The sequence below is a fragment of the Xiphophorus couchianus genome, chromosome 21 (genome assembly GCF_001444195.1).
Source record: "Xiphophorus couchianus chromosome 21, X_couchianus-1.0, whole genome shotgun sequence".
Classification (NCBI taxonomy): Eukaryota; Metazoa; Chordata; class Actinopteri; order Cyprinodontiformes; family Poeciliidae; genus Xiphophorus; species Xiphophorus couchianus.
This window is the reverse complement of record NC_040248.1, coordinates 12,206,344-12,225,650: the sequence shown is the minus strand read 5'-3', so window position 1 is coordinate 12,225,650 and position 19,307 is coordinate 12,206,344. Positions and strand designations below refer to the sequence as shown.

The window sequence follows — 19,307 nt, the reverse complement described above, 5'->3', positions numbered from 1 at the left end:
ATCATTATCTAAAAAAATAGAAATAGGTAATCGGTCACTCCCTAAGTTAGAGTGAAATTAAACTCCTTCCACCTCATGCGCTCCACAATAAAAATAAAATTCCACTACGCGCTTAAAAAGGTGTGTGGTTACATCACATTTGATGCAATTAATCTGACAGTAGAAGAAAATGAATCAGTTCAAACAAAAAGACAGAAATACAAGATGTGTTTGATTGAAAGAAAAATGAAAGAGCTGTTTTTGATCATGTCAGATTGGAAGAACCAAATAATTACTGGAAAAAATAAACACCTGGATTGTAATTTAAAAAGAAATTAAGAGAACAATATGTCTGAAAGAGATCGTCATTATTGACTGCTAAGGATACACCACACCAAAGCATTTAGGAGACTATTGTTAAAAATCAAAATAAGACGCTCGAGACGACTTTATTTTCCCAGCTAAGCACCAGCAGCCTGTGGCAAAAGGCGTGACAAATTGGTAACAACACAAAGAAGAACGCCTTCAGCCAATCTGAATAAAGCAGCATGAGAATGTGTCATAAATCACAGTTTTGTGGGTTTTATAAATTACCCGGCAACTTTGAAAGTAAATGGAAACACAAGAGAGCAAGACAGCTTGTTGCTGCTTTTGAAGTAAAAAAGGATTGTAAGATAAACCTAAAGTTAACTACAGCAGGGTAGGTGTTCCAAAATACCCAAAGGGACATTCATAATACAAAGCAGCTTGACAATAGGTATAAATATGATCAGGTTAACAAGTTCTTTGTGTCCCTGCCACAATATTTTGTTTCACTCCAGACTCATGAAAAATCCACTCAATTAAATTCAAATATTTCCAACACATGACGAAACCACTCAAACCTTCATGAGGTTACTATACTTGAATTATTATGAACAAAATATGCATATAAAGTTTTGCTAAGAGACAGTTTGGATGAGCTACCTGATCCAGGCTTAGGATTCTCCCCACAAGGCCTTACTCCGTGCAAACTGACACACACAGCACGGCCTTTGAAATGATCTCCAAGCATCTCGAATACTGACCGCGTCACATTCAGCCAACAGAAGCTTAAATTAGTCTCTGTGAAAGGAAGAGGGATCCAGACAAGACAGCTCAGACTCCCGTTCTCACATAATGAAGTTCTGAATTTAACCTTACAGCGATGTCAACTATCAACTCTCTGCTGGAGAATCTGACATAATAAAACTTGCAATCAGGCACTGATCACAACAGGATTTGTGTTCCAGCAACAAGGCAGTCCTGCTGGATTTTGTCTGGAACAGAATTCCACACAATGCTGAGCTTCCAGCGATTCTGAGATTAATTTTCTGCTTCTGGTGGTGATTGTTTCGATCAAACAACACATTTAAGGCAGATGAGTCACCTCCTCCTGTTGTTTGTCATAGAAACTTAGTCTTTATGCATCTTGATCATCAAGGAAACACGTCAACCAAGTCCTTAATGTCAAAGTGCACAAAAGTGCTACAACAAAAAACTTTTACAGTGTTTGGAAACCAGCTTAGCTCAAACCAGCCACGCACTTGTTTAATATAGACAATATGTCCCTCAACAACATTCCAGATTTCTGTCCAAACCCAGCAGTCTCCACTCTCCACAGAACAATGATGGATATCTTCTGGTTAATGTTCAGAGTAGCGATGGCCAAAAACTGCCTGAGGTATCAGCGTGAAGTTGAATAATGAATCTGTTTTTTTAACGTGTTCCAAATGCGCAAATAAAATACACACGTAAAAAGAGCAGGAGAGGTCATGTTCTTAAAATTGATTTTCATTTCAGAAAGGCTAGGAGTTAAAAGTGATCTCTGGCTTTAAGCACAACATTTCTTTATTTTGGAGACAATAAGTAACTTAATTTTCAGAAAACAACAACATCCATCCGGCTGTGCATCCATTGTCTAGACCAGTGTTTCCCAACCGTGCTCCTCAAGGCACACTGTCCTACATGTGTGCCTGATTCAACTGATTGCAGTTCAACAAACACCTGTTAATCAGTCATCAATTGAAATCAGCTGGACTGAAGCAAGGAAATACCTAAAACATGCAGGGCCTTGAGGACCAGGGTTGGGAAACACTGGTGTAGACCCACTTATCCTTGCAGGATCATTGGGGGGCCTGGTGCCTAGCTCCAACACTCATTATGTGAGAGGTAGGCTACCAGATTGCCAGTCCACCACAGGACAACAAAACAGCTATGCATACACCCAATCATGCCGAAGCACAATCTAGAGACCAATTAACCTAAAAGTTGTGCTTTTGGACTGTGGGAAGAAGCCAGAACCCACAAAACAAACATGATGTAGATTAGCTTACCTTCAAAATAGGTTAGAGTTAGCTTTAGCATGCAAACAAACACAATGGACCTTACTAAGTTCCGCCCACAACCGACCCACATGACCGGAAGTCTCACAAGCAAAGCCTAGCAGCGCGTTGTTTCTATGTAAACATGACTTGATTAGTGCATCATTTCTACCGGATTTTCACAATATATCAGCTACTACAATGGACAGAGGAACTAACAAGTTCATGTCATCATCTGGGAGGAGGTTACTGGTTTCTCAGTCACAAGCTGGTTGCAAACCTGAGGCCAGCAGGTGTCAGTCAGTTATGGTAGATCTGAAATTTGGTTTGATGACGTCAATATGAGAAGCTGCAGACTGATAGGAGGAACCAAAGAGCTCTGTAAAGGTAAAGGCAAATCTTCTGAGGTTGGGATATAATTAATTTAATTTCACATAATTATCGCGGTAGCAGCCATTTGTTTGTTAAAATTTAATGAAATATATTTGTTCTATTTGATGTTTGTTGTGAATGATGTAAACTCACAAACGAACCAGGTAATTAGTCCAACGTTTAGAAACTACAGCGGCTGTAATGCGCCACAGCAAAGGCAAACAAAGGTAAAATAACCCGAACAGGTGATCAACTCAAAACCACTCCTACCTTTTTACTCTCTCTCTCTCTCTTTGTAGCTTAAGCACACCTGTTACCGTGGCAACCGCCTGCGCCCCGCAAGACGAGCAAAGATTACGTTAAAAACATAACATTCAGTCCATTACGATATCAAGTTTCCAGGTTTGATATTTATTTCTTGATTATTAATCAGCGCTTCCCTGAACACAGCGATGGTTGATTGACTAGCTGTACTTGGTGCTAGAGCGGCTAACACGAGTAACAGTTTAGTCCAAAGCCTTTTCTGCTAAAATAAAATATTTAGTGTATGTCAGATACAGACACATTGCATATTGATCTGTTTAGCTAACGTAAGACTGTGTAGCAGACAGGCGTCAAGGTGTAGAAGTTGTATCAGTACTGCCATTATGCTGTACTTAGCTAACGGGAAGCTAAGTGTGTTTGTGAGACGGCCACGCTCGTGACCACGTAGAATGGGCATCAACCAATGAAAAGCGGCCCCTGTGGTAAGGTCCATTGTTTGAGACTCTTATTTGGTAGGAGTGTCTTAAGCAAACAAACACTAAAGCCAGGTCAAAACAATATATGAGGAGGAAATATTGTTTGTGTGTTAAGTGTCTGACATGCTTTATGTCAAATGTGGATCACCTGGGAGAGTAGAGGAGCTGGGGAGGAGTTCCACGTCTGTAAACGTGGCATCAGGCAAGGTTTCCAGCTTAAAGTGCTACCAGCAGTGAAAATAGCTAAACAGGCAGATTAGATGATGTCTCATTTAAGTAGCTAGGGACAGGGGATAAGGTGTGGCCTGTATCCCTACTGTAGCCTAATGAGCTTCTGGTGTGCAGAACTAGTCATCTGCAATATGCTGTTTGAAAAGGGCATCATTCAATCTGAATTGTGTTTTCTTAAGGAGAATTTAAAGTGGGGATTTGCAGCCAGCAATCCTTCTACTAGTCCACACACAGATTTCTCAGTATGGTCCATTATTTTAAGCAAGAATATAAATAAATACATTTGGAAAAAAAAATCAAATTGACATTTCCCTCAAAGTGAACCTTTATTCCAACATAAATTTATTTGTGCTTTGTGTTCAGATAAATTCCAGTCTGTTCAGCTGTAAATCAACCTGGGTCAGTCTGATGACCATTGATGGTGGTCCAGCTCTCCCAGTTAGTAATAGAGATGCATGACCTCCTTCATGGGTGGCCCTTACTGTGGCTCCCAATGGCCCTGTGTATTAAGCCTGCTCATAAACGGAGGATTTCTCCAGAGAGATGCTTTTAAAGAAACAAAACTTAATCTCTCAGTTTCTAGCAAGACATGTGTAACTAGTATCAGTCAGCTGCAAATAAGTGATGATATATTAGCAGTCCGAAGCTAGCAATCCTTCCTGTGATAATTTAGTGAATTATTTGCTGTTCCCGCTATTTCTTGAAAAATAATTGGGCACACGTGTAAGAAACAAAAACCAAAGAAAGGGCATCAGATTGCTGCCTTTGGGTGACATCTGAGGCAATAAGTGAAGTCTTCATATTTCAAATTGACATGTCTTCCTCTAGATCTCTAAAGTCTTCATATTTAGCTAACACAAATGGAAGACTGGCGGAGATATACGATCTTAAAGAAAATATTGATTGTAAGGCAGAGTTAACATACTGGTGATCTGCAGGACAACAGCAGATGGCAACCATTCCTAACGCCTTTCAGAGACATAGCAATGTTGAAAACTGAATTAAGCAACGGGAGACATTTCAATTTTATGGGAGGAAAATATAGTTTATGGTGTTATAAAGATTATATCAAGGCACCGCAGCAGCTAAGTTATGCCATGTCCTGAAATTCCTCCACATATCTTCAGACCACATCCCCTTTTTAATGAGAAGACTATGTGCTCATTTGCATGGAACATTAGTCTACATAGCATGTTTAACTGGATGAGGTTTTAAGTGATCAGTCTTCTCACACATGCTTAGGAGGAGTCACACATAGTAAAATAGGACTCGAGATCTGAAGAGTCTGTTGACCACATCCCGAGGGACACTGAAAAAAAAAAAGCAAGGGAAATTTCACCACATGTGTCAGTAAGTTTTTAATGTAGGAATCAGACCATGCCCGTGATGTGTTTGTGTGTCTCTGGAGCTGACGTCGCCTGCGTAACCCTCAGACAACCACAGTTTAACAGACACATGCCCAGGCAAACACACAGGAGCACTGCAGTCATGGACAGAACCCATTTCTCATTCTCTGTCAGCACCTCGGCGAAAAACAAAGAAATGGATGGAGCAAGAACCATGCTACGATAAAACCAAGTAAACAACTTTGGTGTACATGTTTACTGTATATTCAAAATAGTCTGGTCTGAAAGGAGGAGGAAAAAAATCCAGTCCTGTTTGGAGCCTGTGAAACTAAACAGAAAGCAGTGATTAAATGTGTATAATTAAACAATAATTAACAGGAACATAATTACTCTTAATGATTACCCCAAGTCTTCCAAAAGGTTGCGTGTGCAGTTCGTTGCTGTTTGTGCTGGCAGTCTTCAGATGTATTCAGAAGTAGGAGTAACTTTAGGAATGTAATTATTTCCAGCAAAAAACAATGTAAATCTGGTATGTAAGAGAAGTGCAAGTCTTCAGAGAGGCCACAATTGTTCAGAGAAAAACAAAATAACCTCTTTGTTGCGTGAAGAACAGTACATCCAAATGGATAGTCAAAAACTGAAAACGTTTTTTTTTTTTTTTCATAATTTTATGACATTATGTCACAAAAGCATTAAATCAAACCAGAGTCATTGTCAATTAATCATGTGACTAATAGCATGCACCAAAACAAAACTGTTTTTCTCAGTGGGAACTGTCTACTTTTTGAGCTGCCCTTGACTTCTGCCTGCCTGGCTTGCATTCCAGATGCTGCACCGTTCCATGATCCTAATGGTGTTCTCCAAACAGGTGAGGTCATGTTTACCGAGTGTGGTGGCAGTCATGTGAGGGACTCCAGTAAGGTCGTCAGAATCCAGTAGTTTTCAGAACAAGTAGGACTAATCTCTCTGTAACTCTAGAGACTGACATAAATAAATGCAGAGCTAAAATCAGTTTACACAATTGTGGCATAGGTCTCTTAATTGTCCAAGTGACTGCTTACTTTGTCAAGGCTGGTGGGTATTGCTTCCTCAATGAAGAAGTTGGTGCAGATCAATAAAGGGAAGATGGCTGCATTATGGCATAATGTTAGCATATTACAAAATAATAAAACAACCTAATTCAGAAAACACTGTAAAAACACTTATTTATTTTTTTAATTTCTTTAATGACATTCAGTTGGACTTGATATGAAAACCTAATTCCTCAACCTTCTCCATAGCCCTAGCCCTGCAAAAACAAAGAAGCTATAAAAGATATCATTTCCTAATGCTTTTTGGAAGTACTAAGAGAGTTAAAAATATGGTCCTCTGGTCCTTGGAAAAAGTAAATATTTCAAGCAAAACAAAGTTGAATATTCATATATACTGACAAATTTGTATTTGAAGGTGGTTTTGCCATTAAAATATGTTTTTTCTACTTTAAAAAAAGTCTACCTCATTAATACTCCTGTATAAATATTCCAGCATATCTGTCCTCAAAAGTGTCACAAAAAGACCACACTGTCAAATAATTACATTTGATGGATTTTGTTTAATAAATACTGTCACGTCTTCTAAACAAGCAGAGAGAATAAAATTTCAACAACTATTGTCATGTCATTTTGGACCTTTACCTTGGACAGACTTCTTCTCATGGCTGTTTTGATGTGAATCTATAGGATGAAACCATAATATATTGCTTTACAGAAAATTGGAATTACAAATGGAACTTCAGCCAAAGTTTTGAAAACTGGAAAAATTCCTCCATGTGATGTGATAAGAAGTTGGTAATATACTCTGAAAACATAGTTACAGGCATGAAACGCATTTACGGCACGTATTGGTGTAAACATTTCATTAAAATAAAAATTCTTATGTTATCTGATGTTGTAACTCCAACATCTGTAGCTTCCAGACAAGTGCAACCACTACAGGTAAAACTTTATTCTCTTTGTTGTAGTTAGTGGGTGCGCCCTATTTTCAGGTGCGCTTGTCCAGAAATTATGGTAAGTCCCCTTCATACCTTATTCAGTTAAATACAGGTTGTTTAAAACAGCCGCACGTTTTTTAAACCTATTTTAAACAGAAGTGGAAATTATAGGAAAATGGAATGTAGGAAAAACAAAGTATTAGGGACAAAAACAAAAGTGAACTAAAACAGTTTAATTAATTTAACAGCATTCCATGTATTCCATTCAACAACTTGTTTTTTTTTCTATCTGAAAAGCACAAATTCTTTTAACAGTCCATGTCGATAAACACGTTCATTAAATGGGTGTGCTGTCCTGATAGTGTAAATCTGCACTAGGTCTAGAAAAGGAGTCCTTTAGGAACGAAATGCTTCTTGTTACTGGTCTCTATACACAAGTTCAATATCATGCTTCAATGCAAACAAAAATAAACAGCATTTCTCTTAGTTTCAAGTAAGATTTTCTTTGTTGATCATTCAGTTACAGTACAATGTTTATGAAACAGGGTGAAAAAAGTATACAATCTTTTTTGTTATATTCATTCATATGCTTTACAAAAATAATTATCTTTGAACTGTTATTCAAAATATCCAGTGTTTTGCATAACTGTTTGATTGGATCAAGTCTTCTGGTTTTCATCACTATAGGCCTGTAGAAAAACAAAAGAGAAAAACATCACTTTCCTGGAAACTTGAATGAGCCACATTTAGTCACCATTAGTAATAAGAAACTGAGGTAATTATCATAAAAGAGGTATTTAATATTTGAATAGAAAAATGTGAGGTGGAAAACAAGGCACTTCAGAGGAGATTCCAGTCTCCAGATTTTACAATATGGGAGAGTTCTGGGACTGCACTGAGCTTTGCGTTTGGTTGCTGTGGCAATCTTCTGGCGTCTCTGATATCCAAGGAGCAGCAGCAGCAGCAGCAAAACAGCAGCAGCCAGCTCTCTGATCTCTCTCCAGACTGGCACACTCACACTGGGAACTGTGGGCACCTCTGAAGCCACAAGAAGGGGAGCCACAGACAACCTCAAACCAGACAGACTTTCTCCTTCTCCCAAATGTTGATGCTAGGAGTCGACGCTGTCTGTCGCGTGTAAACTCAGAACCAAAGTGACTTAATGGAACTGAGCATCATTGTTCCCGGCTCCACACACAGGCGGCCTCGGCCAATCGGGCTTGAGAGCTTCTGTGTCCTCCATTTAGCCTGTAACGGTATTCCACTGGGCCATAAACGAAGGTGGAGGATGGCAAGTCAACCATCGGCAGTTATTTGGATAGCATGTGGCTCTACAAATGAGGTCATGTAAAGATGCAGAGGCTCTCATTTTAAGACGGTAGCTTATATTAAGTACTGGTTGTCTTTTTGTAGTTCAAATTACACACTTTTAGACGTGAGAGTGACTCTTCAGATTTTAGGCTGTAGTTCCTCAATCAACAACAAAAATTCTTACCTGAAAACACGGATCTTTTGTTGGTATCCCGTGAACTACCTATGGGGGAAGAAAAAAAAAAAGATACACATCGGAGTCACCAGAGTTCATTTATGCTTAGGAATAGCTAAAACTGTGAAGAAAAAAAATGTGTTGCTCTTGTGAGAGAAATGCGAGAAAAGTCATACAACCTTAACAGAAAGAATTAAATGACTCGTTTGCTTTAGCTGTACCTTTCAATATTTTTTTTTCCCACACAAAATAATTGTTTAAGGATAGCATGAGTGTCCTCCTGCCAATTATAAAACCCTCTTTACACCACATTAACACTGCTTCAGTGTCCTCAGAACCTCCATGACAATTTAAATGTTGGATAAATTCCTATGTGACGGCAAGCATGATGGTACTCATATCTTGATACTGGCCAAAATCTTGTTTTTTTATTTATATTTTTACTTCTTATCTGTCCATCCTATCACAACGCTACTTCCACAAGCAATACATTTGCACCAACTCCTTTCCTCACCAGCTATAGAAACTCCTTGTAAATATGGAAGGATTTATTTTGCCCCTCAACCATCAGTTTCAGCATTGATGTGGAAAGGTATGCACTCCCATTGTTTCTCAATAGCATGAGAGCATGCAGATGAGGGGTTTCTTTTGAAATGATCTCTCTATAAAAGCAACATGGACACAAAAAGTGTGTTTTTTAACTCTGCAAAACAACTATTATAAATCTGCAAGCTGCTGTTTGTGCTTATTTACACTTTAGTTTTCTTTGAGAATGCAACAAATACAATGGCATTTCAACAGTGCACACTTTCTCAATGTGTAATCCCTTAGCCTCCGCTGAGAACACCTTACCAGTGATAGTCAAGAGCATACAGATCTCTATGTACTGTAAGAAGTCTAATCATTGCATTGTAGTTACTGTCATGTGGAACGTGGATTGGTAATTTTAGTTGATTGGCAAGATCATCGGGTGTTGATGCTCCCAAGTTCAGAACTTTTCACAAAGATGCAGCTTTTACTTTGGATAAATCTGCTGCGATTCTGTTTCAGCGCACTAATGACGTCATGTCGTGATTTTCTGAGAAAACCAGTGTGTGGAAAAAATTTTACCTTTCTCCCCATCCTGAAATTAAAGTCGAGATTGATTTTGAGTATTTATAAAGAAGATGACTTCCTTCAGTTAACCAGCATACACTCACTTCCAAGGTATTTACTGTTATGGGGATCATGATTGTTCATTTCAACTGTTTGGAGATATGCTACTACAGTAGTTGTGGTGCCTAGAAGGCTATAATTAGCCACTTGAAGAGTTGCCAGTGCAGAGTGAACAGGACCAGGCTGCGCCCTTTGAAAAAATCAGATCCTTCTTAAAACCTTCAGATGATTAATCTGGTGCATGTGGGGTAAATGTCACCAACAAACAGTCACTCCAGCTACCAGTTTTCTCTAAGTAGCACCCAGGACCATTATATGCAGGTACCATCATCACCATTTCGCCGTAGAAGTTTTAGTTTATACTTAAAATTGTCAGGAACTATCATGCTATACTGGGGACAAATACAGATTTTTATTGAATTACAGTGAATTCAAACTGTTCTTAATGCACCTCAAAAGACCTGCAGAGATCATCTCCTTCCTGGTGGATTTTTAATGTCACAACACAGTGTCAGTGTGAAGGGGAAGCTAAAAAAAAATAGAGAATTAAAATTGGCAGAAGCACACACATCTGTAATTTGTTGCCAAGAATTTAGGCTTAACAAATATGCAATTAGGTTATCCAGAGCAGAGATTGTGTGTGTTTCTCTCGAGGACTTGTTTAACCTCAAGCAACCAACACTGCTACATGTCCAGCAAACCTGTTTCTGATAACAGGCAAATGAAGTAACACAAACCACTTGTGAATGCAATAAATAATGAAGACTCTGCAGGATCTCAAGAGGCCAATAAAAATGAACAAAACAAATATTTTCACTGCGTGTCGTCTAAGGTATTTTTACGGATGTGCAGGAAATAGCCGGTTTCACACACAGCTAGTGAGAAAAAATGAGCAACCTTCATGTGTAATGTGGGATATGCGATTAGAACATTGTGGAAGTTTGTAGAATAACAGGAAATAACTTTGGATTTTCCACAACTACGGAGGTCTCAATTTGGACACGTCAGCAGGGATTCTATGTGGAAGGTTTAAACGCACTTATGATGTGAAGTGATATTTCACTGAGAAAATGGCATAAGGAAAGACAAATATTTTCATCTCTTTCTAAAATAAACCAATCAAACAGTTGTTTGTTTCATTGTTGCTATAGGATATTGATATTCAGTATCTGGAAGTAATTCCAAACACAACGGAAGACTTAATTTTTTATCTTTGTTCCTTAGCATTATTTTTAATACTCAAAAGCTACTACGTTTTTGCAGCTTTGAATTGCAGAAACAACTCAAAAGCTGTTTTAGTTTTTGAGTTCAAAAGCTCAACAGCTTTAAATTCAAAGCTTACATCCATACATGATTTTATCTCATGTATAGTTTTATGCATCATATGAAACTATGATATATCCTCCTGTGTCCTAGTTATGGATCTTATTTTTTATGTGATTTAGTATATTTTATTTTAAAGAGGGAAAGAAACACCAGTCACAAATTACCATATCAATCATCTGACCTTACAATATTGGCATGAAAAGAAAATGCAAAGCAGAAGCTATACAGAATATCTGTTATCAACTGATGGACAGAACGGGGTTGCCTTGTCTGATGCTGCCCTAAAGGATATGCAATGAGTCCCACAGAAGAAATGACCAGCATAGCAGCATCAGAATGAAACATTTTCCTCAACAATATAAAATGCCTTTTATCTTTACATTGTCATCACCTTAAAAGATTACAAGAAAGTCTGACCAACTAACAGTTGGGAGTAATGAATCCAACACAGACGACTGAATATAAAGCTTTCAGCTACGGGTGTCACAACCCATTGAAGCATAAAACTTGCTCTGGAAAACACTACAGAATCTGATTAAAGGGTTGAATGTGTCCTCTGAAGATGATTTTCTTGTTTTCCCCTGACTAATAACATCCTTCTCATGCACTCACACAAAGACATACAAACCAGATTTGAGAGCACAGTTCTACGGGGCTTCTCTCACGCCATAAGGTGCTTTGTCACGACTTGTGGCTGCTGGGTTTCTCTCTCTGACTTTCTGAGCCACATCTAATTCAATATGTGCTTAATATCCTTTCTCAATGTGCCACTTCTGCTCTGCCAAGGGCTCAGAGCAGGCCCCCACAGGCTATTAGGAAAACCTATCCATTTATTGTGCAAGATACGCATTTGGCAAAACAACCACCCTCCAGAGAAACTTGTCAGAGGGGTTATATTTCCATGTGACAACCACTTGCCTGCTTGATCTTTCCTTTGGCTAGAATTCTTGTGTCATAACGTCAGTGAAAGCTGTCCTTGCGAGTCCCACATGCAGTCAATTTTCAGTTTGAGTAACTGATCTTTGTTTACTGTAAAAGCATAGTTACATTTAATTCAAGGACAATTCTTATTTCATGCATACATCATTTTTTGGACTCATTCATTAACAAACCGAAGTCATGAGACAACGTAAATGTGGAGATTGTGGTCTGGCTAATGGCTTAAAAAAAAGTCCAAGCACCGATGCAGAACACTGGTCCAGGACAAGAGGTGCTGACAAGCATGTTAGATGACTGTAAAGGTTGGTTTTGAAATTTACACTGGTTGTAATTTTCGCTTGAGAAAAAAGTAAATACGGAATGAATTAAATGGCAAATGTGAAAAAGATAAATGTTTTGACTAACCCCAAGTACTGTGAAAATTTATAACAAAGATTTTCCACTTTAGAGCTGGGATACAGCACCTCACCAAAGTACTTTTTCAAACTTTGTCACATTACAACCACAAACTGTTTTGTATTTTGTAGAGATGTTATGCAACAGATACAAAAAGTAGTGTGAACTTGTGATTTGGAAGGAATATAATGCTTTGCATTGCAGCATACAAGATACTAGTAGTGCAGCATCCATTGACATTCAGAACATGTTGATACTAAGCCTTCTAATAATGTAAAACAGAAATAAGAAAAAAATGAAGATGATATGTTGGCAAAATCAACAAAATAGCATGTTGTAGCATTTACCACAACAGAACAAGTTATCTGCACTGGCTCTTGGCCAAATATAGATGAGAATTTGCCATGGACCTATAAATACAGCTGAGCTAGGGTCTCTTTTTTCAATGTGGGGTCGGGTGATGTCTTGGCTGTGCAAATTAACCATGCATTTCTTTCAGTCTTTCATCTTATTAGCCAAAGCCAATGACAAGAGCTTGTGAACAGACAATGGAGCCTAGAATGTTAATCAGCTGGGAGTTTCCCTCACACAAAGAAACAGTTCAGATAAACAAGCTTCATTTAAACACAAATCTTACCATTTTAAAACCTTCTAAGCTGCAATTTAAACATGAGTGCTTTCTTCATGACTTCGACTAGTATACTTCCCGGAAAAACAACAATTACAACTTTCTTGGAAAATGATGTTTTTATCTCTTGCCTTCAGGTCACAGCATGAAGCTGCACATTTGACTCTAGAGAGTGAATCCCATGTTTATATCCTCTAGAAAATAGAAGTACAAACGATACTTAAGTTTAACACTTTAATATGAACTAAAGTAGTTTTTCAACATCTGTGGAAAAGGGGGTTTCCTGATATGTAGGTATTGTTGAAACACAAAGAAAGCAGAGTCATCTTTACACAAAGTAAAATACTAATAGTCCAACAATGTTTTTTTTCTCCATTTTGGCTTTTTTCTCCATTTCCTGGTTTTACTGTGGCGCGTCACAAATGGCATCATGAAGACTGCAGGAGAAAGACGAAACTAAACATGTGGAGACATTTAAATTAGAATTAGGTTATGAAGCAATATCTCAAGCTTTGAAGATCTCACAGGGTACTGTTCAATCCATCATCTGAAAATGGAAAGAGTTTAGGACATCTGCAAAACCTACCAAGACATGACCGTCCTCCTAAGCCGACAGGCTTATTATCCAGAGAGGCAGCCAAGAGGCTAATGGTAAATCTGGAGAAGCTGGAGAGATGCACAGCTTAGGTGGGAGAATTTGTTGATGAGTCAGCACAGGAACTATATCTGGTTGCAATACAATGGAGCCCCGGATATTTGCTGTTCAGTATTTGTGGATTTTTCTGTGGAGCATAACTCCAAAAATCCACAGAAATTCACAGATTTTTGAATAGAGGATATCTGAAATATTTGAAAAAGAATGCAGCCTGGGAACCTGAAATACTTTGGTGCAATGCTACTCGACATGCTATTGGCTGGCTTTTGAAAAACAGCCAATCCAGGAATGGTATGCATTCCTGGATTGCATACCTGGATTGCCTTATTTCCCAAAAGTGGAAATAAGGCAAACTGTAGACATTATCAATGTATACTAAATAGGCAGTTAAAAGTGTTTGAGGTCTCAAATATTTGTAGATTTTAGCTGCTCCTGTGCAGATGTGGTCCATTACACCTGGAAATACCAGGGGTGCACTGCATTGCAGTATGAAAACTTATTCAAAACACTTTATTATTTCAATGATACCAACATCAATAACAATAATCTGCATACCCAACACTGAAATATTTAAAATAGTACAGCTGCTATATGCAAAATTATTCTTGATGTTGCCAACACCCAAAGTTTGTACCTATGATATGGGCTACAGTCAAGTGAACAATTTCTACTGAATTCAGTTTCTGCTTGAAAACAAAATCTTGATTAGTTTTCTATGTAAATTTAGGCATTAAGGAGTTAGTCTTCAATGCAACCATCCACGTGTTCGACTCCCGGCCTAAGGCATTTGGTAAATGCTTCTCCTTGAATCTCTACCAATTTTCTTGTCAGATTGCTGTAAATGAAGGCCAATAGCAACATCAAACTTTATTATACTTCTTATGGCTGGTAGAGTCACATGCTATGCATTATTTTTGTTGGTGAATTGCATAAAATCCTAGTAAATACACTGAAATGTGTGGCTTTTAGGTGAAAAAATGTGAAAAACTTCAAGGGGTGGAAATACTTTGGCAAGGCACTGTAGGCTCGAAGTGTTTGATGGCATAATTAACATAGTTACAATATTTTTGACTTGTAGAAGTATCATATGTAATTGTTTAGCAATTAAGAAGAAAACCCATCTGGCTTCAAAGTCATTAAGGTCTTTGCTTTAGATCCCCTACTTGGGCAGGTGTTGCACTGTCAGTCTCAGCACTAAGGCTCTAAAACATTCCTCTCCATGTGTTTTTTGTTTGCTCAAATAAATCTGTTCTCTTCCAGAAATAAGCTCTGGAGCAAGACCTTAAATAATGATGAAATATATCATTTTTCATTGAGAGAGGGTCCAGGCTGTAAATTCTTACCCATATCTCAAAGGATCAGAGATGTTTAGCTAAACATTAACCAGCGCTAAAACAAGCACAAACCTGACAGCTCTGGTTGGATCACAAAGAACTGAGAAGTACTTAGTTTCCCTCTGTTGAGGCCCTGGCTATTGGACCATGAGGCCTCATGCATCTGTATGATTTACGAACCAGAATGTCAGAGGAGGGGGCAGACCTCAGTCGAAGCTAATGGATTTGGGTTTGTTGTGCTGCAGCCAGAGCTTTACTATGAACGATTTATGATGTTCGACTACAATCATTCAGGTGGATTGACTACATCTCGATACAGACATGCCACCAATGAGGCCAAAACAGGAAATTTCACATGAAAACCTTCCATCCCTTGTTAGAATCCCCAACGGTGAAATATGAAAATATTCTGCTCATGTTCCAGCTAAAAATTTACAATGGGTAATTTTGTTTTGCTACTTTAATGCAGTGGTAATTTATTGGGGTAAAGTGAGATGGTGAAATAAACCTCACATTTCAAGATAAAAAATGAAAGAGCTTCAGGAAGGTAAAATCATTATGGGAGCAGATTTGTGAGATGCAGATTCACAAGGGAGACACAAAAACTGAGCAAACTTGTGAAAAACTGCTTCCTTTTGGAACAGAAACCTTGATCATCATACAAGCACCTGGATGCAAAGAGAAGTAAAAAAAAAAGAAAGAAGGTAGGTGACTCACTTTTATCCTGTTCAGGAGGCTCCATGATGTCACTGTCTGTGTCACTGGGAACATGCCAGGGCTGTCTGATGGCCTGAAGCTGCTGGTAAAACTCATCCTGAAATAGACAAAGGACATAACATTGGAGAATTGATGCAAGACAAAAATATGGATGCTAGGAGAGAGACTGTTATTAGTATCTCAGTTTGTCAGGCCACACGTTAAAAGCCATAATTAAGGTCAGACAAATTTATGGCTTAAGTAGCCATTAAAATGTAAACGTAAGGCCTAAAACTTAGTTTCAGAAACAGCTGAGGTTAAGTATAAAATGTAAAGACAAGCTAATGTGAAGACTGCAATGCTACCGTGATGTAAAAAAATATAAAAAAGTATATATGCTCTTTTCTTCTGTTTTCTGAGCGAATACAAAAGGGTAGAGTTAATCAATAAGAAACAGACTGTGCAAAAATTTCATTCAAGGAGGAACCCCAATGTGAAAAGCACAAGTTAGTCTACAGAACATTAAAAACTATAAGAAAAAACCCAAATAATCAGTTTTTGAAACCAACAGCAGTTTAGGAAAATAAAAACAGCCGAGCACGGTGGTGGTGGTGGTTTGACGGTCTGAAGCTGCTTTGTGTATTCAGAATCTGAAGGACTTAATTAAGGAAACTACAAAATCTTCTGTCTGTGCTGCTGCTGTCAACACAAAACCTAAACTGTAATGTTTCTATGCCACCTCAAGTCACAGTACACTTTTCTCACGTTTTTATAAGCCAGTACAATACAAGCATGCACTTTTGTATCAGGTAAGCCTTGCTAGTACTCAATTGATTCCCTTTTCTGGTTCAGAATTGTTGTAATTCTCTGTGGTATAATCTAACAAGATATCAGTATCAGTAGCACCTGAGCATAGAAACCAGGTCTTATGATATGAGGCATCATCCTGGTGGAAATAACCATCCAAAGATGAGTGTGTTGTGGTTTTAAAGAGACAAAATTATACCATAAGCAGCCAAAACAATGGTGGATGACAGGATGGATTAATGTGGTCATGTTTACACTGGCAAATTCTGACGCTACTATTTGAATGTTGCAGCTGAAAACGACACCAATCGGACCAAGCAGGGTATTTACAATCTTTTAAGCTCATTCTCTGCAGGTGTGGCTTTAATCGGTTCTGCCACAGTAAGCCCCGGTCAGATTTGTCTCCATTTGCAGAGCTTGTGTCAACTTTTGAATCAATGACATTTATTTGCAGCCCTGCAAGCTGCACATCTCTTAGTAGAATGGGTTTACTATAAAGAAGCGAGAAAATGTGCAGCTCTTGAGGAATTATGCCTAAAAGTATCTATTCAGATTCTAAATAATTTTCATGCAACAAAGAGCCTTCTTCCAAATAGTAAATGACATGGGCATCTCTAAATAGAAACTAAAAAAAAGTGTAATGAAAAATGTGTTCATTGCATTTAAAAAAAACCAAACAAACCCTGACATATCAAAATATACATTTTTAAATATCCACCCATTATTTATACCCACTTTTTCTGGGGGGGAATAGTATCTATCTTCAGCGATCATTAGGCGAGTGGCAGCACAGGTCACCACTTCATCATAGGGCAACACAGAGACACACAGGACAAACAACCACACACACACGCAAACCTAAGGGAAATTTAGAAAAGCCAATTATCTAAAAGTAAGGTTTTTGGATAATTGTATTAAACCGGAGTAACAAATTATTCCAGATGTTTGTTTTAAAAAATTGTCAAATTCATTTATTTAAGGGGGAAAAAATGCTTTGCACTAATAATAACTTAAAGAAGAAAATCTGACCGCTTTTCATTCCTACTGTATAGGGTTTCAGCCTCTTCTCAGTTTCTAACCAGGCCTTCGTCTAAAGGATTTAGTCTTACACGTGAACAGGTGGCCCCAATAAAAACAGACTGGGCACCCTGGAATAATGTTTTGGATAATGTCACTAAGTGTCAACTGGCGTAACTGTCAAACTGCATACAAAGGGACTGTAAAACCCCTGCCCGTCATTAGGAAAGCCTTCAAGAAAGAGCTCGTATTTAACAGGGCTCCTGTTAAGTAGATCATGAAAGGAAAATAAGAAAGAAATCCCTCTGAAAACACCTCTTTAATGCCAGGCTCATTTTTCCACAATGAAATGACATCCTACTGTACAGACCTCCACGGCTCTACATGAAACCCCACACGAAGAGTGTGCACGTTTTTGCCTTGTGCACGAACTCAGTCATAATCCGTCTCTGTTAATTCTCCCAAGCTTCTCACTCTTGGTGTTCCATAGCTTTGAAGTAGAAAATATTTTTAAGCCATGACCAATAGCTGCATCCTGTGTATTAAACAGCATGTGTAAAATTTATCTTTTTTTTACACAGATGTATACAAACCGATGTTCAATTTAAACACTGATTTTATTTGCTATCTAGAGAAGATGTGCTTTCCTTCAGTATCTATGGTCCACACATGGATCTACTCATAACAGACAGACACAAGGATTGCTAAAGAGGCAGAAGTAAACAGCTAGACCGCCTCTGTCTAAAGGTTAAGAAAATATACAAAAACTAAGTGCAAAAATAACAATTTGTGGTCCTTTTGTTTGTGGACATTTTGTTTGCCTAGCCTATACTTTCTGGAGTCTTGTGATGATTATTTCCAGGAAATTCTTGTGGAAACCCAGGGATTATCCTGTCTGTCAAACAAGAATTTACATTTATAATGTTTTGTGCAAGTGTTTAATTTTTTTTCCCTTTTTTTCTCTACATTTTGTCACGTTACAAACAGAAAATTCAATAGATTTTACTGGGATTACCTTTTTTTTTTTAAAAAAAAGAAACAAACGTCTAAAAAACATTGCTGTGCATTTGTGTTTAGCCCTCTTTTACTCTCACAACCCCTTTAAGAAAATCTACTTCAACTAATTTCTACACCACTGAATTTAATTTGCAAACTAAATTCAGATGTTGTAATGAACTGCATGAACCATGAAGACAGCAGAAAAAAGCTTAAGGACTGAAGGTGTGGAGAAGCTCTAAGTCAGAATTAGGATATAAATCAATGTCTCAAGCTTTCAATATCTCACAGAACGCTGTTGAATCCATTGTTTAAAAAAATGGAAGTAAGGGACAACTGTACAACACATCAAACAAATAACCCCTTCAGTGAAACAAGGAGCTGGCAACATTAGCATGTGGGGATACTTTCCTTCAACAGACACAAAAAGCTGGTTAAGTTCATAAGAAGATGGATAGAGGTAAATACAGGTCAGTTCTGGAAGAAACTTTAAGGTTTCCCACAAAATATTGGGGCAAAGGTTCAACTTCCAGTAGGACAATGTGCCTGACACAAAGCCAAGGCTATATGTTAAGAGATGTTCTCTATCTGAGCTTCCTGAGTTTGAGATGTTTGTGAAGAAGAAAAGGCAAAACCTGTTTCTAGATCAAGAAAAAGTTACTTCTACAAAGTACTGACTGAACACAAATGCATACCACCCTTTAAAGACACCTGTGAAAAAAACATAACGGTAAGTTTTTCTTACATTTCACAATTATGCGTTACTTTGAGATTGTCTATAGTATAAAACCACAGCAGTGGTTATTCAAGTAAAGACATGATGTAAAGGCAGTGGGATTCCTTTGGCATTTGTTTCCATATATAAACGATTAACTTGACTTTTCAATGTTTAT

The 19,307-nt window shown here is 38.0% G+C and overlaps 2 protein-coding genes across 2 annotated transcripts in view; both read right to left on the bottom strand.

Annotated features, from left to right (window-relative positions):
• The window catches only part of sulf1 (sulfatase 1), an 83,990-nt gene extending 80,394 nt beyond the window's left edge, over window positions 1-3,596 (bottom strand). Inside the window, exon 1 of the mRNA XM_028004786.1 lies at window positions 3,582-3,596. The gene's annotated coding sequence lies outside the window, so the exon portion shown is untranslated. The remainder of the gene's footprint in view (window positions 1-3,581) is intronic.
• Window positions 3,597-6,581: 2,985 nt separating this feature from the next.
• c21h8orf34 (chromosome 21 C8orf34 homolog) overlaps window positions 6,582-19,307 on the bottom strand; it is an 86,641-nt gene continuing 73,915 nt past the window's right edge. Inside the window, exons 13-15 of the mRNA XM_028005678.1 lie at window positions 15,616-15,712; window positions 8,475-8,513; window positions 6,582-7,668 (exon numbers count right to left, since the gene is read on the bottom strand). Coding sequence (XP_027861479.1) covers window positions 7,661-7,668; window positions 8,475-8,513; window positions 15,616-15,712 — 144 coding nt within the window. The 3' untranslated portion in view covers window positions 6,582-7,660. The remainder of the gene's footprint in view (window positions 7,669-8,474; window positions 8,514-15,615; window positions 15,713-19,307) is intronic.